Below are 26,002 nucleotides of genomic sequence, written 5' to 3'. Positions count from 1 at the left end.
GCATTTACTATTATTTACTGGTCACCTCACATAGACTCTTACAAGCCGTGGCAAGTTTGGATTTGGTTCCAGGTAAAATGAAAAGTCTGTGGAAGTTAAGACCCACAAAAATGATTTGATCTTTGGGGTGCCATTAGATATGGTGTAGCTGCTTTGAGGAGAATGGACTGAGAAGTCAGAGGGATGGACAGCAACTGACCAGATAGGAGGCGTGGGTAGTTCCTGAAACACAGACTATGCCCGTTCAGACTGGGAGAGGACAGCAAAGATGAAGGAAGGGGTCTCTATTAGAGCTAGGTCGAAAGTAGACCAATTCTAGTGACTGCCTACAAAGCAGGTTTATAAACTTTATCATGAGCAGAAGTAAAGACATTAGTAAAAGGCAATGATGGAAGATGAAGTTGGCCTCAGTTTCACACACTAAACTTCAAAACATCGGTGATCAAAGAGCAGCCTTCAAATAGTGCTGTCAAGAGCTGCAAACCCAGACCAGTTGAAAAGAGTCCCCAAACAAACTTGTGAGTCAGCAGCCTGTGCATTACAGTTAAAGCTAAGAGTGATTGTGAAACTTACACTAATTTTACAATGATTATTTTGTCCTCCTAATAGATTTTTAATTGTATTTTCCATACATTTAATATATATCCTCACTTTTGACAGTCTGAAGATTTGCTATAATGAAGCCAATGAATAGTTGGTCCCTTTACTATTCTATCCCAAACCCTTAATTTCTCTTACATAACTCCTGGGAGGAGAGAGGGTGCACACAGATGTGCACTTAGTGCCAGAATTAAAGGTGTTAGGAAGAAAGCAAGAGAACAGTCATCCACATGGAAATGAGCCCTGTGGATATTTACCAGTAGCAAGCTCATGAAAGGGGAATAAATAAATCACAGTTCCTGCATCTGGGTACATGCCCTATTGTTTTAAGGCCTGAGGACTATTTGCCTCATTGCCTCTAATTTTAGAACTTCTATTAAGCTCAAAGGACTCTGGGGGATTTTAAGGCTGCTTTAGACCTAATGAGGCTTAAAATACTGGCCAATGCTGGTCTCACTAATCAAGGTTTTTTTTTTGTTTTTTTTTTTTTCATCCACAGTTGCTCTATCTGCCTTTCAGGGACTGTCCTCGTTTTAAAGAACTCCAGAGCGAGACTTTGCAATCTGAGGAATTCCAGAGGAGGCTTCATCCATATAAAGTTAGTAGTGTCGTCTTCCAAAAACTGGGGTATGAAGGTCAAGACAAAGGATGAAACTCAGCCTTCTTGAAAGAAGTGTGGGGTGAATGTGTCTGTCAGTGGCTCGTTTTAGCAATGGGCTAGGGTATTTAACTAGGAAAGTCATCCTACCCAGTTTTTTTCCCTGTGTGGCGGCCACTAGCCAGTACAGAAGCCAGTCCCTTCCCAGTGCTTTCCCCTCGTCCTTGTCCTTGACAGGTTAGTGAGGATGAATACAGGTGTCAAATGGCCTGCTTGGAGGTAGAGGAACTGAGGCCACCACCACCACCACCACCACCACCACCACCACCACCCAACCTCACCCCCCCACCCCCCACCCCCATCTTCCTATATATAGTGTATGTCATTCTCTGTCATGAAATATTCCCTTTTCAGGATGGCACAAAAGGAAGACATGATCATTTGGATGTTGAAAAAGTAACCATTTGAGTTAGTTACACATCTATATGGTCTAAGGATTGAAAACATAAAAAGTAAACACAATAGAATATGATGGTCTTTCAATGAGCCCCCCTCAAGTGACCTATGATGTTTGTTTTCTATGTAGTCTTCCAGTTTTCTTGTGCATAGTCAAATAGATAGCTTTCCCTTTTGTTTCACAGAAGCATTATACCAATCACAAGGCCGACCACTTTTTAAAAATTTGTATTACTAGCTGGGCAGTGGTGGTACATGCCTTTAATCCCAGCACTTGAGAGGCAGAGGCAGACTGATCTCTATGAATTTGAGATAGACTGGTCTATAAGAGCGAGTTCCAGGACAGCCTCCAAAGCCACACAGAGAAACTGTCTCAAAAAAACAAAAACAAAAAAAAAAAGAAAAAAAGAAAGAAAAAATGTATCACTTAATAAAATATCTGGAAAATATCTTATATTTATATGTAAAATATCTCCTCAATTTTTTGCAAATGTGCAGTGTTTTAGTTGATCTACCATAATTTATTTTAATTTATTTACCGACAGTGTCATAGTAGACACTTTCTTATTCTTAATTTACATATTTTCTGTTAAGTGTGCTAACTTTTGGGCCAAAATATAGTAGTTTCTTTTTTATTAAGTTGAGGATGTGTCCAATCCCTAGGCATGGTGGTAACACATTTATAATCCCAGCATTCAGGAGGCAGAGACAGGAAGAGAACCATATATTGTAGGCCAACCGGAGATACACAGAGAATTCTAGGCAATGCTGGGCTACACATAGCAACCCTGTCTCAAAACTAAACAAAACAAAATATATCCATTTTCCCTGACTTAATGAGTGTTTTTTTTAAAAAAATCAATTAATTTCTTCATCCTTTGAAAGGTTTTTCAATGTAATCATCTTCCTCCTTGAATAAATGATTAACTGTATTCAAAGGTTTACTAAAATTGAACTATCTTTATATTCCTCAAATCAAGTCTTTGTCCTTTCACATGAAATTGAATTATTTGCTAGTGTTTTGTGCTTTGTAGTGATTTTACAAGTGACATTGAACCCATTTTATTTTCTAAGCTGTCTTTGTTAGCCTTGGTGTTACAACTAGTGCATGAACATTTTGAGTTTCCTCTCTCTCTTTAATGTTCCTGAGCAGTTAAAATAGCATTAGGATAATTTCCCTTAAAGAGCTTGATAGAGTTCTGCTGGGAGGCCCTGCTGATTAGAGGTTGCAGTCTACCATAGACTGGCAGCTCTCTCCTAGCTCAACAACATGGAAGACTCCCTCCCCCCAGTGGAAGGCACCCTGTTCTCTACCTGACCTTATTTGCAGACTGTCTCTAGGCCTGGGTGCTTGACCTATTTCTCCTTTGACCCTTGACACAGTTCCCTACAGAAGCTTTCCCCCTGTTGCCCATATGGTAATTAGACATTATGCTAGGAGCTTTATGATAGTTCCATGCTTCCACAGATGATAATTAAGACTTGTACTAGGAGCCTTTTGATAAGAACTGCTGTTTAATGAAAATTAGGTGATGACCCAGCCACTGTCCCCATCCTTTATGTATCCCCTCACTCTGGAATAAAGTTGAGCTGACTCACTGAAGCTGTCTCCCAGAGAGCTATCTCTGCCGTATTCACAAGCCACATACAAAGCTTTCAGTTACTGCTTCTATCCCTTTGTCCTCAACGACTGGTGGTCAACTGACCAGGAAGAAAAGGGGGACACCATGGAGTTCCTCAGAGAAATCATGCATTCTGGGGTTTTTATATTTGAGCCAGGAAAAACAGGAATCCTCTTTCATATATAGGATGTGTGTGTGTTCCTTTCTGCCGATGTGCACACAGTTGTATGTAGAGCCCAGAGTCACCTTCAAGCATCAGTCCTCAAGACCATCCACTTTGGTTTGTTTGTTTGTTTGTTTGTTTTGAGACAGGGTCTCTCACTGGGAGCTGGGGCCTGCCCTTTTCTTAGACTGGTTGGCTAGAAGTTCCCAATGACCCTCAGTCTACATCACCTTAATGAAGATGGAGTTTCTGTTCCACCTGGTCCCACAGCCTTCACCTTAATTCTGTGGTTACAAGCTTATGTCACCAACTGTGCCTTTTCACATGGGTACCAGAAAACAAGCTATCTTCCCAGCCCCAGGAATGGGATACTTTTTAATACTTGTTTCTGTTTATTTGATAGAAGTCTGTTGAGGTTAAATAAATTGAAATGACTGCTGACCTCACAGTCCTTGTTATGACAGCATAGAACCTTCTAGTGAAATGCTTGCACAAATGGATATTGATTGCATTTGTACAATACACATACAAGAACACACACACACTCACTCACTCACTCCCCTAACCCCTATATCCCCCAAATCTCATTTTTATAACCAGAGACTTCTGTGTGCTTTGCCCATCCTTTCTCTTCTTGCCTTAGGACATTTGTTTGCGTGTGTTATACTTCACCCATTTCTAAAGAGTGTCCCAGGCAGAGTGCTTCCCTCAGCACCCAGCACAAACCAGGAACATGTGGCAATAAGCTAGCATGTATCTGCAATTTTAATGTGCTATGAGAAAGGAGCTCTCATCAAATCTTTCAGTCACCATTATCATTGCTAATATCACTGGCTGCATCTTGCCTGCAATAGATATCAATATCTATGGATGATGAAAAGCCCCCTTGGAGAAATATTTGCCTTCTCTTTGTGTTCCAGAGCTTCATAGAAACCTTGCCATCACTGTCAGGATTCCCTGGCCAGGATCTTTTTGGAATTTGGAGTAAGGTTTACGATCCTTTATATTGTGAGGTAAACGAACTTATCAAAAATTCATTTGCAATCTAATTTTGTGTATGTATTGAATCAAATACGTTCATTCATCTTCTTTCTCTTTTTAAAAATGTGCTGCTTATATGCTCTTTGATACTGAAACAACTCAGGATGTCCTTATGCAAGCTTAAAATCTGTACTTCTCTCTTCTCATTATTTATGTTTCTGCTCTTTAGAAAATTGCAAACAATATCGCTTTTCTTCAAAACATTGCCACTCATTTATTTTGCAGTCACACTGGAATGCCAGGTTCCTGTCATGGTTTTCATGGGGGGGAAAAAAGCAGTGTTGTTATATATTAAAAGAGTAGAAAATTGTCAGGTTTCTGGATATTAAAATAAGTCAGACAACTGTAAGCCAGGCTGTCAGCCATGGCTTCTGAGGGAAGTACTCCCCTGTGTGGTGTGATGGAAATCATCTTTGTAGCCGGATAATGCTTTTCATTCACCAGGCTCCATCTTCTGGCCAAAAGGGGAAATTTTTATTCCTGTATCTTAGAGCAAGATTCTGACCTCTGCATGCCTCCATGTCTGACATGGAGGTCGTGAGTGTGCAGGGCAAGTGTTACCTTCCTAGCTCTGTCTCAAAGACAGATGACACAGTTTACCCATCTCCATGACAGTCAGTCAGGTCACCTGACCATGCCTATATTTTCTCTTTATCTTCAGCATTTGCTTAAGGCCCCTCATTCTAGTCCTGCTGTCGGCGGCGGTGGCTGCTGCTGCTTCTTCTTCTTCTTCTTCTTCTTCTTCTTCTTCTTCTTCTTCTTCTTCTTCTTCTTCTTCTTCTTCTTCTTCTCCTTCCCTTCTTTCTCCTCCTCCATTTCCTTCCTCTTCTTCCTCCCCTTCTTCCTTTCACTCCTCATCCTTCCTCCTTCTCTTCCTCCTCCTTCTTTCTCCTCCTCCTCATTTTCTCCTCTGCATTTTTTTTGTTCTGGAGATTAAGGCCAGGACACAGTCATCCTGCCCCCAGGCTTTATCGCTGAGTCATACCCCAGAATCTTCATATGGTTTGACCTGAGCTATTCTTTAACAATGCTGTCACCTGGTGTCACTGTCACATCCCTTGCGTCTTCCTCCTGCATCCCTTTACTCCACTGTGCTCCTCTGATAACCTCTTCTCTTCTTCTTTCAATCCTCCTCCCTCTTCCTCCCCTGCCTTCTCCCACTTTTGAGACTGGGGAATCCTAATGAACTCTTCCTAATAGGTAATAAACATCTGTACAAGGTCTGTATCTGCACTACTTGCAGCTTGGTCATACATTTAGCTAACATTTATCAGCACTAACTTCGCATGAGGTACAGATGTTCCCCCAGCCAGTGAACTAGAAGTTCACAGTAAACCTGTGAAGACTCCAGAAACACATGGACTTTTATAACTGGCCTTATAAGAAAGTCCTGATTTTCGGAAACATCACCTAACCCCACCTAACTCCTTTTGCCTTTGTCCTAGAAACAGACCGCAGGGGAATGCCACTTACTGCCTTGCTCCCTCTGACTCCCACTCAGCCAGCTTTCTTATATAACCCAAGACCACCTGCTGGTGTGGTGCTGCACACAGTGGGCTGACCCCTTTGGTATCAATTACCGATTAAGAAAATGTCCCACAGACCTGCCTAAGGCAAACCTGATGGGGGGCAATTTCTCAGTGGAGAGTCCCTCTTCCCCGGTGACTCTGGTTTGTGTCTAGCTGACAAAAACCAACTAACACAGCCTCCCTTTATAACAATATCCCTAAACCTCTCATAAAGGAGGGAGGCACATCCTTGCCCTGTGGCATCATTTTCTGTAAAATCTAAATTATACATTGACCCAGATTTAAGCCATTAGGGTACAGGCTTGTAGGGAAAAACAAATTATTTTATTTAGATCTTCTATCTGAAAACCATGGCTAGTTCTCATAAACTCTTGGAGAGGAAAGGAAGGATCATCAAGGCTGCCTGGCCCTAGTTGTTCTTACAGAATGAAGAGGAAATGGAAATGAGCAAAGGAAGCCATAAATCACAACTGTGCACACATTTCCCTCCTTCCCCCTTTCTGCAGAGTGTCCACAATTTCACCTTGCCCTCCTGGGCCACCAAGGATGCCATGACTAAGTTGAAAGAGTTATCAGAATTATCTCTACTATCACTTTATGGAATTCACAAGCAAAAAGAGAAATCTAGACTCCAGGGTGGTGAGTATTTTTTTATATAGTGAGAAAAAAAATGTTGGTTTTGCGCTTGGACAGTCTGGGTCTGAGTTCCAGTCCTGTCATTCACCCACTGAGTGATTTACAGGGGTCACTTTGTCATCTTGCAGTTTCTATTCTGTAAAGTGGATATAAGAAGAAGAACACTGTGCAAGAGACAATGAATACTAAAATGAACATACATTTAGGAGGCTTAGAACAAACAGGAACGGGTACCTAACACACTGTCCATAAACAATGCATTGCCATAAGAGATTGATGTTGCCCACTTTGGTTATAAATTTTTACTTCTGGAAATGAGACTTTGGGACTAAAGCCAAATGGTCCTTTTCATTTCTTCCAGATGTAATGATTAAGGATTAATATCTGGGTTCCAGGAGAATAGGTGGTGTCTGGTAGCTGGTGGGATGCACTACAAGTGTAAAGTTTGACAAAAGCTTGATATGTTTTGCCAATATTTGACAAATACTTGGCAAGTTTATATGACTTCTTCCACTGGTGCTGGAAGATATCAAGATGTTTATCAGTGACCCCACGTCACAGTAAGAATTGGCACTTTGTAGTCTTTGACGCCCTCCCATCATGAAGGCAAAGTCAGAAAGCAGGGTGCTGGGTCCTTATAATTAGGATAGGGAAGTAGAAGACAGAAACCAGGATGGAGTAGATACTGGGGCCTGCAAGGAGATCAATGCGAGCAGGGCAAAATGTGAAAAAGGAAGAGTCGGGGTCAGACGTGGCTAATATAGGCATTAACGTTGAGGGGAAACGAGAGAAGGTCCCTATGCTTACAGTTGACACAGTGAAGAAAGTTTGTCCATCTGAAATGCTCTGAACGTTTGAGGAAGTAGTCTAATTATATCAGGATTTTAGCCACTAGCAGATATTCACACTTGATCAAGACAAGTCACTTAGAGAATGCACAGAAGCAAAGAGCTCTGGGAACCAGACCAGACTTGAGGAACTGGACCAGCCCAGGAATTGGATAACTAGATAAAGTACTTAAATCAGTTGGCCAGAAGAGGAGGCAACTGTAGCTAGAAAAGTAGGGCTGTATAGGAGCTGTCACCAAAACAGTGAACAAGGTATGGAATAGGCTGCTCAGGAGCAATCTTGCATGAGATGAATAAAGTAGGTTGGGGCTGACAATTTAGGACAATGGTCATTGAGAATCTAAGGGTGCTAATGAGCTGCTGCAGCAGAAGTTCCGGTTATATGGCACAGAGGCAGACTTAAAGAAATGCTCAAGTCTTCCCTCCACACTAATAGCAAAGGCAGCAAGCTCCAGACTTCTAGGAAACAGCAGTGCATCTCATTAGAAAGAAGTCTCAGATGGAACCTGGCATACTGGGACGTTTCCCAAGTAGGATACAGACTGCGAGTGGAAGCATGGAAGAAGCTCCATCCTATATGCTTGCTTCACAGCGAAGGATGCAGAGGACTTCAGGCAGCAGTCCTCATTTGTGGTCTAGCAGGCCTATGTCCAGTCCCAAACCCCACCGGAAAGTGAAGGTGGAAAGTGAATGTTTATTCCCCCAACCACATCAATGATGGGTCCAGGAACGCACTGTTCAGAATGCAGCCAGAAGCATCAGCATACCCCAGCTGGGGGACTCTCAGATCCCACCCAGTACCTGCAGAATGAAAAGCTGCAGTTTAATGAAATCCCAATGTGCTTTATATCAGGAGTCTAATGCTCGTTGTAGGGATTTGTTGATATGAATAGAAATGGGGTTCATCCTACCATGTTACTCTTCCTACTTCATCCCCCCCCCCAATTTGGCCTCCAGAGGATTTCATGAAGGGGAAGCTACTTTGTCTCTGAGGGTATGGGTAATCGATTTGAAGAGAGGATTAAACTAGATTCTTACAGAGTAGTCCTACTCTAAGATGTCTGGCCTTGGATTATAAAGGCTGGCTTCCTTCGAATCCACCCGATCTGTTTTCTGGGAGAAGTCCATTGCCCTTGCCTAGCCAGAAAACTATGTCCTGCATTGTTGGAAACAACAAAATTGTTGTTTGAGTGTTGTTGTTGTTGGAGGATAGGAGCTCACTGTGCATGCCGAGCTTCCTGCATGGTTTTGAGAAAACACTCTCTCAGCCTGTTGTTCCAACCTGGCTAGGTGAGAGAGACTTGTCAACTGTGTGGAGACTGAGTGATAAAACAGCTAGACACAATCCTACATAGAAAGTACCCATTGTCTCCATGACACAGCAACACAAGAACCTAACCATTGCTAGAACTTTTGTTTTGCAGTTGGTTTTGTGACTGGCAGTGCTAAGCAATATGTACCCACACATACCCCCAAGTCCCTAAGTCTAGTTCAGGAACATTTGTCTATTCTTGCCATAAACTAGGGACTGGAAAATAACTGCCTGTAGGCTGAACTCAGCCCTATGCCTGATTTTATAAATGAAGTTCCCATTATGTACAATTTAGCCAGCTTTTAATGAGATTTGTATACAATACTACTCTATTCCTACATTTCCTCCATCGTTTCTTCCTTTTATTTGCCCTTTCCTTCCCCTACTTGGCAAGATCTGGCTTTCTGTTCAGGATTATTTTGAGGCCTTTGTATGATTGTAGCCTCATGCTGAGCACCATGCTGGGGTGAATGTCATGTGGACAGTTGTGCCGTTTGCCTTTCCCCACTGCACTGAGTGTATTCCTTCCTGAAAACCTGTTGTGCTGGGCCAGCCTCCTGACCTTTATAGCATCCTTGTACAAGTTGAACATCATTGTCCATTCTGATGGACATAGGTAGGTCATGGCACTTCTGCCTAGCCCTCTGGAAAGAAGGGGAGTCAATGTTCCTCCAAATGGAAGAGACATTTTGAAGTCAGCAGTCACAGAAGAGATTGATAGCTGATGTTCCAACAATGGCTATGAAAGGGGTTCTAATAAGGCTTTATTGAAACAGCCACACCCAGGTGTTCTGGTCTTTCTATAGTTATTTCCTTGATAACCACTATTGAGTTGAGTAGTATCAACAGACCTGTGCCTCACAAAATCTAAAATATTTACTACCTGGCCTTGTACAGAAAAAATAAGTTTGCTAGTCTTTGCTCAGGAGTCAAAGAAGTAGATTTTATGTCTACCAATCAATGAGGCTTTGTCTGATTTATATGGATTTAGTAAAAAAAAAAAAGACAATCCTAGAATCGACCATCATGCTTCAATATGGTCTACACCAGTTTCAAAGCCCAGCCATTCTGCTTACAAACCATGTAACATTGAACGTGTTGCTGAGTCTTGCCTAGCCTCACTTTGTAACAAAAAGTCTTTATGCGGAAGCCACTTGAGCCCTGCTGCCATGTGGGCACTTTCCACCAGACCACCAGAGTTCTGCCCACCTCCATGTTAAGGTCCCAAGTAACACAGAGAGACTTATATTAGGTACAAATGCTGCTTGGCCAAAGACTAGGATTTCTCATCTGCTAGCTCAGCCTTAATTACCATAAATCTATTTATTTTATAAGACTTATCTTATTGAAGACGCCTCCCACTGGTGCCCTCTCTTGCTGGCAGATCACATGATGACTCCAGAGCAGAGACCAGGAGGAAGAACAAGAGAAAAGGGAACGACTTCCTTCTTGCCCTTGCTTATATATGAGTCTCCCTACTATGTCACTTCCTGCCTGGATCACCACTTCTTTACTACATTTCCCAGAATCCTCCTTGACTCCTAGTCCCACCTAACTTGCTGTCTCATTGGCCAAACAGTACTTTATTTATCATCCAATAAGACAAACACATACACAGAAGCATTTCCCCTATCATCACTTTCCTACATACACAACAGTATATTAGAATTCCAGGGCCTATCATCTGGGTCCTTATGGTAGCAAGACTAAGAGAAGAACTGTCTCCAGAACTAAAGGGGGTATTATATTCATTGCCAGGACTGCAACCTGCAATGAAGACCCTTGCTGACTCAGGACAAGCTGCTCCTTGCAGATAGTTCTTAGGAACTTAGCAACTGAGTTTAGGACTGATGTAGCATGAAGAACAAGATGAAATCTCCCAAGTATCCTATGGGGCAGCCTTCCCTGGAACAGAGGCATGGACCTCTTCAAGGCACAGCATCCAGTTTCTTCCACTCACCGCCAGGAAATCCTAGCATCCGCATAAAAAAGAGGTCACCTGTCTCCACTAACTTATCAGCCCACAATCCTATATGTAACTATTTCACTAGTTTTGGGGGGCAGGGGTTATGGCTGCTTCACTTAGCATTGTGCCTGGCTAGTCATAACTGCTTGGTGTGCATTTCTGAATGTACTACATATTTGAAATTATAGTCAGACTGTTGCCTTCAGTTTTTCTCATTGCCAAAAATATACATCATCACCACTCGTTCCTGAGCCAGATCACCAACAGGGGTACAAGAACTCAACTCTCTTGAGATGCTTCAATACAGAAGGTTATTGGTATGTCTCTGAGGCAGTATGTCCTCAAAATAGACTCTAGCCTTGCTAGATACTCCCCCAGCTTTCAGTGTCTACAGACGGAATGGAGATGGCAATTGTTGTTTGCCTACATCTCTCAATACCTCAGAAGGCAGGGTACAGATTTTTGATATAAAGGAAGTGAAGATCAGCTCTGCAAATGGCATACAGAAATGCCACGTGAAAGCTAATGATGCTGGCCCCATGTACACACACACCCCTTGGGTATGCTAAAGAAATGTCCACAGGAAACAGTCGATGATCTGAGTAAACATAAGGAGAGCTGCTTTCTCCCATGGCCTCCCACAGGTCTGAGTACCAGAGAGTAGAAGCCAGAGATGAAGATTTAAGTATCTGCTATGCCATCATCTCAGCTCACCTTTAGAAAAGATCATTGGCTAACAATGAACTGTATGGTCTGAAAAGCATGGGAACTTCCAAGTCTATCAGCCTCCTAACTAGAGCTTTAATGAAAGCTGGGATGGGAAAGGGCTTAGGGGACCATTCAACTCTTCTCTCCAAGCTGTGTAAGTCATGAATGCCTCTGAGTTTCTGCTTCCACAAGACCGAAATCATACTGCCTGGCATGTGGCAGATTATGAGACAAAATTAGGTTTTTACCTAGTCGGTTAACTCACAACAGCTAGAACTCTCCGTTGTAATTAGACGAGATGCCTACAGACCATTATATAAGCCTAGTGTGCTTTAACTCTGCTCTTGATCTTGTCTCCTTTAAGGTGTTGTGATCAATGAAATCCTCAAGAACATGAAGACTGCAACTCAGTCGCAGAAGTACAAAAAATTTGTCATGTATTCTGCGGTAAGTACTTCAGTGTTCATTTGGCATAGACATGTTCAATGTATGATCTCATCATCTTCATGTCTCAATCACCCAGAGAATGGTAGAAATCTGCACAAAGCTTCTAGAATTAAATGCATCATTTCACCCTTGAGGAATTTACAATGTTATATGAATACTAACATCAAGACAGGCATACACACCAGACAATGCAACATGAAATCCACTAGAAACAAGTGCCTTTGTGCCTCCAAAAAGGCAACCAGCCATCCTTCTGTGCTGGGTCATGGGAAAAAGATGCATTGGGCATCCTGAATCAGGCATCCCACTGAGTCATTAAGAGAAAGGGGTAGTAAGTAGTTCCTCACTGGTGTGTAGGGCTTGTGAAAAGAACTGCTAAAATAGTGAACAGCTAGGAACATTTTTGTGGAGACTCTGGTATTGAATTATCAGATAACTGGTCTACCTGATATAGAACCTTGTAGCTACATGCAACTGTTTACATTTAAATCTGTTATAATTACATAGAACAAAATCTCAGGCTGGATATGATAGTTCATGCATGTAATTTCAGCATTTATCTGGAGGGCTGGGACAAGAAGATTGCTATGAGTCCACAGCAAGTCTGGACTGCATAGAGCAGTGTTTCTCAACCTGTGGGTCGTGACCCCTTTGGCAGCTGATGACCCTTTCACAGGGGTCACTTATCAGTTATCCTGCATATCAGATATCTACATTATGATTCAAAATTACAGTTACGAAGTAATAATGAAATAATTTCATGGTTGGAGGTCACCACAACATGAGGAACTGTATTAAAGGGTTACAGCATTAGGCAAGTAAGAAACCACTGACATAGAGAGTTCCAAGCTAGTCTGGGCTACATAGTGAAACCTTGACTCAAAAAGGGGTGGTGGGGAGAAGAGGAGAAGCAAAAATAAAAGGAAGAAGCAAAGAAAGATAGCTGAAGGGCCTCAATTGCACTGTCCACATTTACACAGTTCATGCAGCCATGCAACCATGCAACCATACAGCCAGCATCTCTGGACTAGACACCATAGACACAGAGCCTTTTTATCATCACATTTTGTTAGACAGTCTTCAAACGATGCAGACTATCCGAGCTAGAGGCCCTGAAAGACCATCTTGTCCTACACACCTGCTGTGGTAATGTGTGAAAAGCCCCCCAAAGGTGTTCACTCAGGGAAGTAAGACTGGGAAGGCAAAACAGGGGCATCATCCTCCTGTAGATGACCGGAAGCTGGGAACAGGATATAGTGTAGAAGACTGGTGTATGTTGAGGAGGGATGGGGGTACAGCATAAAACTGGTTAGGACAGGAAAGGGTTAGCTTAGTTGTAAGATGAGACTGAAGACATGGGAGGGGGTTATTATCAGCATGTACTCTAAATGGAAAAGACCAGAGAAACAGTCCATGGAGGAAGATAAGGGAAGTGCTTCTACGAGAGAGAAGAGAGCCTGGGATTAGACAATACTGTCAGTTTCTTAAAGTTTCTAAATGAGGTTCCAGTTGTGACTTGTGTGAATTCTAGGTAAGTCTTAGCTTTAACTAGATTGCTTCTAACTCCTTTTTAATATGTGTGCACGGCCATACGGCTTAGGCATCCAGAAGTATGCAACAAATGAGAGAGAGAGAGAGAGAGAGAGAGAGAGAGAGAGAGAGAGAGAGAGAGAGAGTCCCCTGACACTTCTGATTGAACCCAGAGATTTGTGCACTCTATCAACTGAGGTCTAGCCCCAGGCAGTCAAATGCTCTCCCATTTTATACATATGGAAACTTAGACAGCTCATCCATGCCGAGAGTGGGACTAAAAACCACTCTAAGGTAAAGAACTACTGCATTCGGGCAGTGGTGGTGCACACCCTTAATCCCAGCACTCAGGAGGCAGAGGCAGGTAGATCTCTGGGAGTTCAAGGCCAGCCTGCTCTGCAGACTGAGTTCCAGGACAGTGAGGACTGCATTCATCTAATATTTTAATCTTTCACTCTCCACTTCCTTACATCTCTAACCTCCCTAAACATCCTCGGCATCAGAAACTTTTCTATAACTTTGATAATAAAAATCAAAGATGTTGCAAATCTGTGGAAAATGTAACAGCATTGATGTGTTCCAGACTTTCTAGATGTATTGAAAGCCAGTATAGCATGCAGAAGGGAAAGAGACGCCCCACAGGCATGGGACTTAAAATCAGAAGGTTTGCTTCACATTTATCCTATTTAAGACATATGAAATTAAGCCAGGTGCCTAACGTCTCTGAATATCAATTTCTTTATCTTTTAAATAAAACCAATATATGAGTAAATCTTACTGCCCAGACACACAAGAGACACTCATTCTTTCCCCCTTCTTACATATTAAGTCATTGGGAGCATGGATGAACGAGGCACCATCATCGTAGCCCACCACATACTGAAGTTTGGTATGTGTGACTCTGAGTCAGGAAGCCAGCAGCAAAATGATTTGTTTCTAATCTCTGTAGCACGACACTACTGTGAGTGGCCTGCAGATGGCGCTAGATGTTTATAATGGAATTCTCCCTCCCTATGCGGCTTGCCACATAATGGAATTGTACCATGAAGAGGGGTGAGTGTCTGCTTTGATATTATTAGTTTGGGTTTGCTTGTTTGTTTGTTTGTTTGTTTGTTTGTTTGTTTTTAAGACAGGGTCCTACTAAGTAGCCTTCGATGCCCTGGAACTCATTATACAGACCAGACTGTCTAAAACTCATAGATATTTTTTTTTAATTTTATTAATCCTTTGAGAATTTCATACATGAATTCAATGTATTTTGAACATATCCACCTCCATCCTCCCCGAGCTACTCCTCACTCACCCTTGCCTCCACACACACTTTGCCAACTTCATGCCCTCCATAAATGTTACTCTACTAAGTCCAACCCGTGATGCCCATATATCCATGGGTGTGGGACTATCCGCTGGAGAATGCTCAGCCCACCAGGCCCCTCTAAAGTAGACTAACTATTCTACTGCCCATAAGCCCTCTACAGCTCCTCAGCTGGGAGATTCTTTCTTGGCTTATTTGTTTAAACAGTTTCATTATATTGCTGGGGTCAGCCCTAAACTCAATTTGTAGCACAAGCTGGTCTTGATCCTCTGCCTTCAAGGTGCTAGAGTTACAGGAATGTGTGACTATGCCAGCCTGCTGTTATTTTGTTGTTGTTGGATTAAGGCCCATTGCATCAGTCTATACTCCTTGGTTTTATACTTAGAGGGAAGGAATAGAGATAACAGGACTTTGGGCTCTTTTGATTCCATGAGCCTTTTACTGGAAAATAATGTACACACAGTAGATAGATTGAGAGAACCACCCAAAGTAAAGAAAGTGACTTTTTTTAAATGTAGGCAATATAAAGAGAAGGCAGACATTACATTTTTCCCCGTTGGGGGAAAAAACTGTCTGGTACAAGATGCCAAGAAGGAAATAAAGACGCTTGATGTGTATGTAAAGTATGTTTCAAGTAAACAATCCAACCTGTCACGCAGCTCCTGGTGACTCATACCCACCATCCAATAGCCTTGAAGTATAGCTGCTGAGCAGGATTTACCCCCTTATGGCCTGCTGTGACTCCCCACCACTGATGACTAGCCTGACCCCTGAAAGAAAAAAAGCACAAAGAAAAGTCAGGCTAGAGATTTCAAATGTCCTAGTTTACCTGGAACTGAGGGACTTCAGGAACAAAGAATCTTACTTTTCAAATGGGGGAAATCAGAAAAAGTTGGTTACCATAGACAAGTATTAGTTATTCTTCTCCCTCTCCAGGCCTGCTACTCTTCAAGGATTTTTTCTCTCTAATTGACCATATAAGTTTAAAACCATAGGTTATGTAAAGTAATTTACTACTATTAAATTACTATATTTTTTGTATTTTTCCATTTTCACATTTTATGCCACAACTTTACCCATTTTTTGTATGCCTTTAGTTTGTATCTTCCCTACCAGATCCACTTTAGAAACTATTCTGCAGATATGTTAATTCATAAAATTAACTTTTCCTTCTGCATCAATGATCCTTGAATCCTCAGAGGTGTCCCACAGTGGAAACTAATCTCTTGTGTGTCTAAGCCTCCAGTACAGGGGATAGAAGGTCACAAGGTCAAGACAGGTGGTTTTGATGTGATGTCATATGATGATGACCAGACACTGGGATTTTGACCAACAGCTTCAAGAGCTGAAGGCAGCTTGTGCAAGGGAATTAGTAAGTGGAAAGAAAGGGTTTATCAAGTACCTCAGCTCCAAAGACACGTGGCCTTTTTGATCATACTCTATTGGTTAAAATGACACACTTGATCTCACCGAGGTGCAACAGAGTCTGAGAAATGCAGTCACTTCTGAGCCGTAAGTCTAGTCTTTGGATATAATCATGTTTTTGATAGACTATTGGTCGCCAAGTCCATTTGAGAAAAAGAAAAGAGCCGCTATTACTGAAAAAGTCACTCCGAGATATAATTACCAATTCATTTATATTAGAGAGTTTTTTAAAAAACATATTTTAGGGATGGGGAGATGTCTTAATGGACACAGTGCTTGCCATGCAGTTGAGGACATGAATTCAGATCCCCAGCACGCATATAAAAATGTGTGTGTGGTGTGTGTGTGTGTGTGTGTGTGTGTGTGTGTGTGTGTGTGTGTATTTACAACCCAGTGTTGGGAGTCAAAGACAGCAGATCCTGGCAAAACAGCCAGCCAGTGCAGTCCAAACAGCAAGCTTTGCATCCACCAGTGGAGAGCCTGTCTCCATATTAAAAGGGAAAGCAATGGAGGAAGATATCTGACATCAACCTCTGATCTCCACCCATGAACACATAGGAATGCTTAAACACATATATGCATATATATATACACACCATACCACACACATATACAAACAAAAACACATCTCATAAATGAATATTTGCAGTCACCATGTTCCTTCTTTGAAGTGATATTTTTAAAGGCTTGCTTATAACAACATCTCTAAGTTGAAATTTGAGGTCATTATAATGAGACAGATCATTAAGTCCTACTTGGATTTCTCTCCTGACTCTCTCATTGGTGAGTTCCTCCCACAAACAGGTCAGTGTGGATCATGCAAGCTCCCAGGAGTTTCTTTTTAGAAGTTAGTTTCAGGGATAGTCCTACCTAGAATGACTCCGGAATTGAATACATATTGTTCTCTTCCGAGAGAACTTTCTCTGAAGTGTTGGCATATCCCCAGTTGTCTTATATTATTCACTTTTGTGTTTACTGCTGAAGGAGAAGAAAGACACACATAAGACAAAGTTTGAAAGAATCCCTGAGAGAAGAGAAATGAGAAGAGAAAGGAGCGAATGAGAAGGGACCCAGCATCTCAGTAGATCCTCATGCCCCGCCTCTAGAAATCAGCAATACTTTATCCATTTGTATATTTTGTCACTAACAGGAAACTGGAAAGCAAAAATTTCTCTTGTTTACAAAGATAAACAACAGTCTCCTCACCTGAGATCAGATGGCAGCAAGGAACAAAAAAGCCCCTTCCCTTACCCCCTGAGCTGACCTTTGTCCTCCTAGAGCAGGGGTTCTCAACCTTCCTTATACTGCCACCCATGTTGTGCTGACCCCCAACCATAAAATTATTTTCATTGCTACTTCATAACTGTAATTTTGCTACGGTTATGAATCATGATGTAAATATCTGTTTTCTGATGGTCTTAGGGGACCCCTGTGAAAAGGCCATTTGACCCCCAAAGGGGTTGAGACCCACTGCCCTTAGGATGAGGCCTTCTTGCTTAGGACTCTATATGTGGCCAGTTTAATATGAGAGCTAAGAAATTAGGGCAGTCCATTCCCCCAATACAAACATAAAGAAAGCTACAACAAGGATTAGGTGCCTGTATTTAACAGGAACCAGTGGGTACTAATAAAAAAAATAAAATTTAAACATAACAAAAAAATCTTATGAGAGGTCTCTATAGTTAAGAGCACATACAGGAAAAAAAAAAAAAAAGCAAAACCAAGGCCAGGTGGCAATGGTGCAAGCCTTTAATCCCATTACTCGAGAGGCAGAGGCAGGCAGATCTCTGTGAGTTCCCTGTGTTTGAGACTAGCCTGGTCTACAGAGCTAGTTCTAGGACAGCTGAGGCTACACAGAGAAAACCTGTCTCAAAAAAAAAAAAAAGAAGAAGAAAAGAAAGGAAGGAAGGGAGGGAAGGGAGGGAGGGAGGGAGGGAGAGAGAGAGAGAGAGAGAGAGAGAGAGAGAGAGAGAGAGAGAGAGAGAGAATACATACCGCTCTTACAGAAGACCAGAATTTGGTTCTCAGCATCCACATCAGGCAGCCCACAACTGCCTATAATTCCAGCTCCAGGAGATCCAAGCCCTCTTTCCTCTGTGGGTATCCACAAAACACATGGCATACACTCACAGGCATTCACACATATAAAAATAAAATGTCTTAAAAAATAATACATCCTCATTGGTACTCAAAGTCACACCCAGCTCCACTAATCATCTTCTCTGATGAAGGATGCTGGTCCTCACTCTCCATGGCTGTTTAATCTAACAAAGCAGCCTTCCCAATTTCACTGATAATCATGGAAATGTTACAGAAGGGTGGAAAAGAAATTCACAGGGCAACTTTGCATTGCAGAACTAACAGCTCTGTCCTCTGCCTGTCGAACCAGGAGACACTTTGTGGAGATGTACTATCGGAATGAGACCCAGCACGAGGCCTACCCACTCACGCTGCCAGGCTGTACCCACAGCTGCCCTCTGGAGGAGTTTGCAGAGCTCCTGGATCCTGTGATCCCCCAGGACTGGTCCACGGAGTGCATGGCCACAAACAATCACCAAGGTACTAAGGCCATTTGGGGTTAGTGCGCTCACCGAGCTCAGCAGGAAGTGAAGGATACTTTCTCAAGCAACTGGGGTTTCTACAAAGTTCTTTCGCCATTATCCCCAGCTTGGAAGGAAATGAGTTTGGGTTGATGACCGTATATTTTAGGAACCTCTCACTTCGAGCAATTCCTACCTCTGTATCTAGCCTTAATTCTTAACTTGGTTGGTCTTTCTTTCAGTGTTGCAGTAAAAGAAAACCAGTTCCCAGTATAAGCAGGAATGAGTTAGGTCAAAGTTGTGGTGCTGCCATGGGCACCGAGATTAGCCCAAAGAACTCTATTGTTGAAGGACTCCCAGGTTTTGTTTGAGCAGGGTGGAATAAGGCTGCATTGAAAATGTCTGAAGTAAAACAGGTTTCAAAGAAAGCCCAGGAATTAGTGTACAACAAAGAAAAAGAAGCCGCTAACCCTAGCTAATGGACAACGGACTAATGTACCCCACAACAGAGCTCATTGGTTCCACCTTCTCTCAAAGAAAAGCAAAGTGATGAGACCGGAGAGACACCTGGAGGGGTTTTCCACACCCGGCCTAGCATGATCGGATTTTACATGTATGGTAAAAACACACTGAGCAGCAGAACTGAAAAATAAAAACCTCTTTATGTCCATTCATGCTCCTTTCGAAGAAACTAAAAAGCCAAGCTCTGCAGAAAGCCTCATATATGGTGTCCATTCAGCAGCTCCTGGAAGGCACTTTGTAGCCAATAAATAACCTGACGAGAGAAGAAATTTAGAAACAGCACCTTGGAGGTGAGAGCGCTCCACCAAGCACCCTCCGAAACTCCTGTGTTAAGAGATGCAGAATCTAAAGCTGATTTATAAGAGGAGATATGAACACACACACACACACACACACACACACACACACACACACACACACACAACACGCACTCACGCATAAATGCCCACACCACTGAAACAAAACAAAAATTTTCTAGATGCCTCCAAGTCCAAAACTTATTGGAACATTGAGCATGGCTGCCAAATCTGCTCCAGAGGACAAAAAGAATGTTCTAGGCTTTGATTCTGGTACCTTCAGAAGCCCTAAGTGATGTTCCTGGTCCACTGCCACGGCTCCCTATGCAAGAAGAAGCTGTGCCTGGATGACGCCCTTTAGAGCCTTGGTTGGCCATGCAGCAGAAGAGAGTTTCATTTCTAAGATGGCTAAAGATGAAGCAGCTGCTGGAGGCAGCCTCCACTGGAAGCCAGGACCTACATCATGGCCACCCTCTCCCTTGTTGGTGATGGAATGAGTAACCCAAGACATGGGTTGAGACGCTTCTTTGTATTACTTTCCCCCACGTTAATATGTGCTGTTGGGGCTCTGCAGCATCTATACTTGTGAACGTCTTCTAGCAGAGAGGAAGATGGAAAGTGGCTAATGAGGTCATTATCATTAGGAAGTCCAAAGGAAATACTTGTATAATGAACTTTGAAAAGCTTGTGTGTGTATATATTTCATTAGAATACAATTCCTGCAGACAGACTCCAGGGCTCTCTTTTTATCTGTGATGAAGTGTTCTAATATAACAGGAGTGACTGTATTAGTATTAAATTATTCAACTGACTTAAATTAACTTTTACATTTAAAACTCAGTTTCAACTAGTTTAGATAAAGGGTAAGCAGTGGATAGCTAGCTCTACCTCATCTACTCACGATAGAACTTGACAAGGAAACATCCTTGGGAAGTTTACAATGTGTTACAGAAATGATGTGTCCTACTCAGAACAAGGCATGTTTTGCAACTATATGGGTTATGGTGGGAACAAGAATTATAAGCTATAAGAAATACAACATATCAGTTCCATAAAGCAAGAATTTTATCTGTTATGTCCTCAGTACCTCAGGGAGCTGGTAGGGGCCATTGTTTGGTGCTCAATAAATATTTTCTCACTGGTGTACAATTAGTTATCTCTCCTCCTGAGCCCCTTCTTGTCTTGATTAGACACAGTACCCGGCAGCCAGACAGTCATGTTTAGCTCACTCTGGGCTTCATTCCCCAGCCAGTTTGTCTCCTCTTCTTAAACATATCGGCTGTGTGTTTGCGGAATTTCCCTCTCAAAACAGCTCCCTTGGCAATTCCATACCCCAGGGAAGAGCAATATGATTAAGCAGCAGAGTTTCTCAACCAGAAGAAAATGCAGTGGCTCCCAGCTGCAGCATCCCATGCAGAGTCAAGGGGGAAATGTGTGTCTCCTCTTCCTGGCGCTGACGTCTACAACTTCTCTTGGAAGTTAGTCACAGCTGCCCATCACAGAAGTCAGCAAGTGACAGAAACCAAAGGGTTGTTTCAGATCCAAGTTGCCAACACCCTGTTGATCTTATTTAGCAGAAAGCTTGTTAGGAGTCTGTGTTACAAGACAGCCTCGGGTAAAATAAACTTTATATTTGAACTCTCTAAGGAAAAAGAACTAGACTACTCTGTTCTCAATGAGTAATGCAGGCAAAAGTTGAGACGTTCCTGATACAGGAAATGATGACAGGGTTGGGTGACTACTTGCCTTAGCATAGATACTATATAGCACAAGCTAAGCAAGGAAGGGGGTAAGGGTTGAATAATGTTTTAATGGTACCACCAAATTTAGTACATAATTTAACAAACAAAAAGTATAGGAATCTAAGATCAATGTGACAAACAGCTCTAACAGTTGAATTACCATCTTGGGGTTAGGGAGTCATGGGTCTGGGGTAGAATACAGAACATACATTCTGAGAAAACCAATACCTAAACCATGACAAAAAGTATATGTAAGTATCCCATATGTATGAGGTGCTGGCAACCCTGCAATTATTGTTTGTAGACTGAATAATTGTTTGGCTCTCCAGATTCAACCTGACTTCCAGTTAGTTGATCAGGATTAGGGGAGAGAAGCTACGAATGAGTCTCAAATGGAACTGCTTTATAAAGAGCCAATCACCGACTATATTTGTAAACCCACATGCCAACTGATCTGTGTCACTTTAGCGTTTGTTTTTAGCATAGTCATAGATAAGAGCCCTGCGGGGCAGTGGTGGCACACATCTTTAATCTCAGCACTCAGGAGACAGTGGCAGGGAGATCTCCGTGAGTTCAAGGACAGACTGGTCTGCAGAATGAGTTCCAGGACAGCCAGAGCAGTTACACAGAAAAACCCTGTCTTGGAAAACAAAAACAAAACAAAGCAAAACAAACAAACAAACAAACAAAAACACAACTACAAGAAGAGTGCTTGGCTAATATGTGTAAGACCTTGGATTCAACCCTCAGTACTGAAAGATGGAAGAGTAAAGAGGGAAGGGGGTGTCTTTTCTGGGTGGTTTTGTTTGCTCTTTTTGTTGTTGTTGTTGTTGTTCTCTCAAGCCCCTTATCCAGCTTCTTTTGGGTAGATTCCATCCACCAACCCCTTAAATAATCACATCTCAAAATCCTGTAGCTGCTCTCCCCATCTCGTGCTCACCATGAGCTGTCTCCTACATTTCAAACCCCTACTGCCACATCTAAGTGAAGAATTATAACCTGTTTTTTTCCAGCTACCCCTTGGCCATGTCTATCCACAGAAGAGCTCACGTCAATCCCACTTGAAAATAAAGGCCATTTCTTCCTCTAGTCTGTACCAGCCCTTTTCTGGGGTGTTTATCCCCAGTCACTGCACAGAGCCATGAGACCATCTCAGCCACATATTCCCCCTGACCAGTGTGATTACTCTGTCACCAAAACTTTTCAACTCAACCACAGGACTGACCAGTATTCTAGTTCCCTCATCTGTGTCCCCACATCCACAACTCTGGTTCTGGGCCTTGGGTACCTGGCCTGAGACATTCCAGTGGCTCCCATGTCTCCACCATCATGACATCACCTAAACACAGACTAGAGCTCATCCCTCCAGAGCATTACAGTTGCTGGCCATTTCCAGGTGTTTCAGAAACAAGCCTAAACCAGAAACCTAAAAACTGAGCCCCAAGCACACACCAAGTCTTACCCCACCCCAGCTCCCATGCTCTCCCTACTCAGCTTGTCCCAAACATACCCTGTGCACCAGTTTCTGTCTCCTGTGAAATCCTATTGCACTTACAGGGCATCTCAAATCTCATAAGCTTTCCAATTTCTCCTTTCCTGCAAATCCAATATACTCTGCCGGCTGCAATTTTCTCTGTTTGAATGGGATCAGTGACTCCTCCATTTTAGTGTGTGCCACACTCTCATATAGCTGTCTATCTGGTTCTCCCACCACATGTGGGGTTTCTCAGGAGCAGAGCTTATGGGGTCTCAGCACCTCCCATAGTCTATATGGTACAGGATATGTGCCCACTGAAGGAAAGTGTAGGGACGCATATTCCATGGAACTGCTATGATAACATAGCCAAAGTTAATGGGTTAATTAAAAAATAAATTTCTAAATTCAGAACACTAACCATGAAAATTGATTTACCTTTTCAGGAACTCACTATTATAGCCCAGGCTGATCAGGAGCTTAAAATCCTTCTATTTCAGCATCTCAAATAATAGGATTTTAGACATGTGTCAGCATTTCCAGCTCCACAAAAAATAGGTACTTTTCTGAGACAAGATAGATATAAATATAGATATGCAAATCACTAGTATCTGTCTCTCTTCCTTATTCCCATTCAGTCTCTTCTTTCCTTCAATTCCATTTGGTTCTCTCCAACTTTGTTTTAGCTCCATCTACAGTTCTAATAAACTGTTAGGCTCTAACTTTCCTAAAATTAGATTTTTCATCACACTAAGCAGCATCCTGATCATTGACAGTATATGAGTCATCATTTTTGGTAGATTGGGGGGGGTTGTTTTGTGTTTGAGACATGGTTTCATGTTATCTCAGGCTGGGATGGAAGGATGTCCTTGAGGCTTCTGACCCTCTTGGGGCATGAGATTGTGGGTGCATCTATACTCCCACCCAATTTATGTAGTACTGGGACTCAAACCTAGGCAAGCACTCTACCGACTGAGCCACACACTCAATCCTTAGGTAGCTGATTTTAGTATTAATATTTATTAACACCTATGGCCCAGATACTTACTGATCTATGCTCCATAAATACAAACTTCTTGTGTCCTGAAATGGAGAGTCAATTAGAAGAAACAAGAGACAAATGATAAATGTAATAAATATTTTGAAAGATTCAGATCACAAGTGCCTGTTGGCCAAAGGGAGTAGAGGACAGTTTATGAATGGAACTTTGAAATGGGAAGACTTCATTGAAAAGATGAGACTTAAGCAAAGACAGTAAAGAAGTGACCCATCTAGGGTCTATAGGAAGAGTATTCCTGTAATGCTAAAAGCTGAAGCAATAGCACCAAGCAGGGATGCTGAGGGGCGGGGTGTTGAAGAAAAGCAGGATGGACAGTGTGGTAGGAAGAGAGTCATCATTGGGACCTCGGCTTCCACTCTGATGGACCTGAGCATCCACAGCAGACTTGGCCTGTAGGAGCAGAATGACAAGATTTGACTTGTAAGCATTTGGCCGCTGTGTTTAAAAGAGATTGTGAAGCAAGAGCAGAAGCTGGAGATGAGCCAAGAGGCCATTACAGAGGTTCTGGTAAATTGGGCTAGCTCAAAGCAAGGTGGGGGCAGAGATGGGCATAGCCATTGGTTTCTAGATTTTTTTTTCACAGTAGAACCCACAGGCTTTTCTGATAGATCAGGTGTAGGATATTTGGGAAATGAAGGAATCACAGAAGACTCATTTTCCGCCTAAGCCAAAGAAGTTTTCATCATCTAAGGAAAGGGTAGCTTTGAGAAAAATGGATCTGTAGGGAGAAAGCTTGGTTTCACTTTTGAACTTATGGGATCTGAAGCCCCTGTTCTCCAAGAGCCTAAATGCTGAGATCCCAGCAGATGTCTGAACAGCTGAAAACATACAACCTTTCTCCTATACACACCCATGCTAACGTTTAGTGTATAAACTAGGCATCATTAGAGAGGAACAAGGACAACTGAAAACAAAACAGAACGGGGTTGAAGATGTAGCTCAACTCGTGGAACACTTACCTGCCTAGTGCACCCAACGTCCTAGATTGAGTCCCCAGGTCCACGTAAAACCCAGTGTGATAATGCACTCCTATAATCTCAGTATCTGGAAGGTGGAGGCAGGAGAAATTCAAGGTGTTCCTTGGCTACACAGCCAGTTTCTAGCTGCCTGGATCACATGAGATCTGGTCTCAAAATCAAAACAGAAATAGAACAATTATTTAAATGTACTATGATGGGTGGCATATAAATATGCTCTCTTTCCATTGTATATTTTCACCCTTCACTCAAAGAAAATACATTATAGCTTCTCCCCATGAATCCAATTTTCATCATTAATACTCTTGTATCTGTAACCATTATTGAGTAAAATAAGGGTTACTTGAACACAGGCACTGAAATCCATGAAAACTGCCTGGTAACCAAGGTGCTATGGTGTGATTCGTGGTAGGCAGAACATACAGCATAGACTTAATGGGCAAAGGATGACTTAACATCATATCCCAGTTGGTATGGAGTGGGACAGTGTGAGATACCATCATGCTTCTCCAAGAGATGCAGCATTTAAAACTTAGGAGTTATTTTTTCTGGAATTTTTCATTTAATATGCTCACACAATGATTGACTACCACGGGTAACTAACATTACAGAAAGTGAATCCATAGATAAAGGAGACTAGTACATACCAAGTACATATTGCATATGGGTCAAGCTTAAGCAATAAGCTATAGCTGGAGGTGGAAGTCATTAGTGAATAGATGGATTTGAAATCATGCAACTGACAAGATCCCATATTTCTAGGACAATAAAATTATCTGCTGAGCCTTAACCAAATGATCTACTTCTTCCTTTCCTCCCTCTGCAACAAGATTAGGCTAAATCAGTGATTTTCATCTGTGTTCTTGGAGTACTACTGTTCTATAGATGAGACATCAGGACCAAAAATGTTTGCTTCCTGTTGCCAAAGACAATAAGTCACCCCATGTTTGTACAATTAAAAGATGTGTGGCTGGGTGTGGTGGTGAATACATTTAGTTCAGAACTCCGGAGGGAGAGGTAGACAGAACTCTGAGTTCAAGCACAGCCTGATCCACAGAACAAGTTCCAGGACATCTGGGGCTACAAAGAGAAACCCTGTCTTAAACAACAATAACAACAAAGATGTGCACTGTTGTAGTGTGATGTTTAACTCTTTTGGATTTTTGGCTCTTTTGGAGAGGTTGACCACCAGCTC

At 42.3% G+C, this 26,002-nt stretch overlaps 1 protein-coding gene and 1 long non-coding RNA gene across 2 annotated transcripts in view; one reads left to right on the top strand and one right to left on the bottom strand.

Annotated features, from left to right (window-relative positions):
• Acp3 (acid phosphatase 3) overlaps positions 1 to 26,002 on the top strand; it is a 46,474-nt gene that overhangs the window by 18,390 nt on the left and 2,082 nt on the right. Inside the window, exons 5-10 of the mRNA XM_027414355.2 lie at positions 1,100 to 1,198; positions 4,360 to 4,452; positions 6,516 to 6,648; positions 11,844 to 11,926; positions 14,406 to 14,509; positions 18,586 to 18,755. Of these exons, the coding sequence (XP_027270156.1) occupies positions 1,100 to 1,198; positions 4,360 to 4,452; positions 6,516 to 6,648; positions 11,844 to 11,926; positions 14,406 to 14,509; positions 18,586 to 18,755 (682 nt within the window). The remainder of the gene's footprint in view (positions 1 to 1,099; positions 1,199 to 4,359; positions 4,453 to 6,515; positions 6,649 to 11,843; positions 11,927 to 14,405; positions 14,510 to 18,585; positions 18,756 to 26,002) is intronic.
• The window catches only part of LOC107978319, a 9,832-nt gene continuing 4,054 nt past the window's right edge, over positions 20,225 to 26,002 (bottom strand). Inside the window, exon 3 of the long non-coding RNA XR_004769752.1 lies at positions 20,225 to 24,953. This is a non-coding gene — a long non-coding RNA (uncharacterized LOC107978319). The remainder of the gene's footprint in view (positions 24,954 to 26,002) is intronic.

Source organism: Cricetulus griseus, chromosome 4, assembly GCF_003668045.3.
Source record: "Cricetulus griseus strain 17A/GY chromosome 4, alternate assembly CriGri-PICRH-1.0, whole genome shotgun sequence".
NCBI classification, from domain to species: domain Eukaryota; kingdom Metazoa; phylum Chordata; class Mammalia; order Rodentia; family Cricetidae; genus Cricetulus; species Cricetulus griseus.
This window is presented reverse-complemented; position numbering and strand designations above follow the sequence as displayed.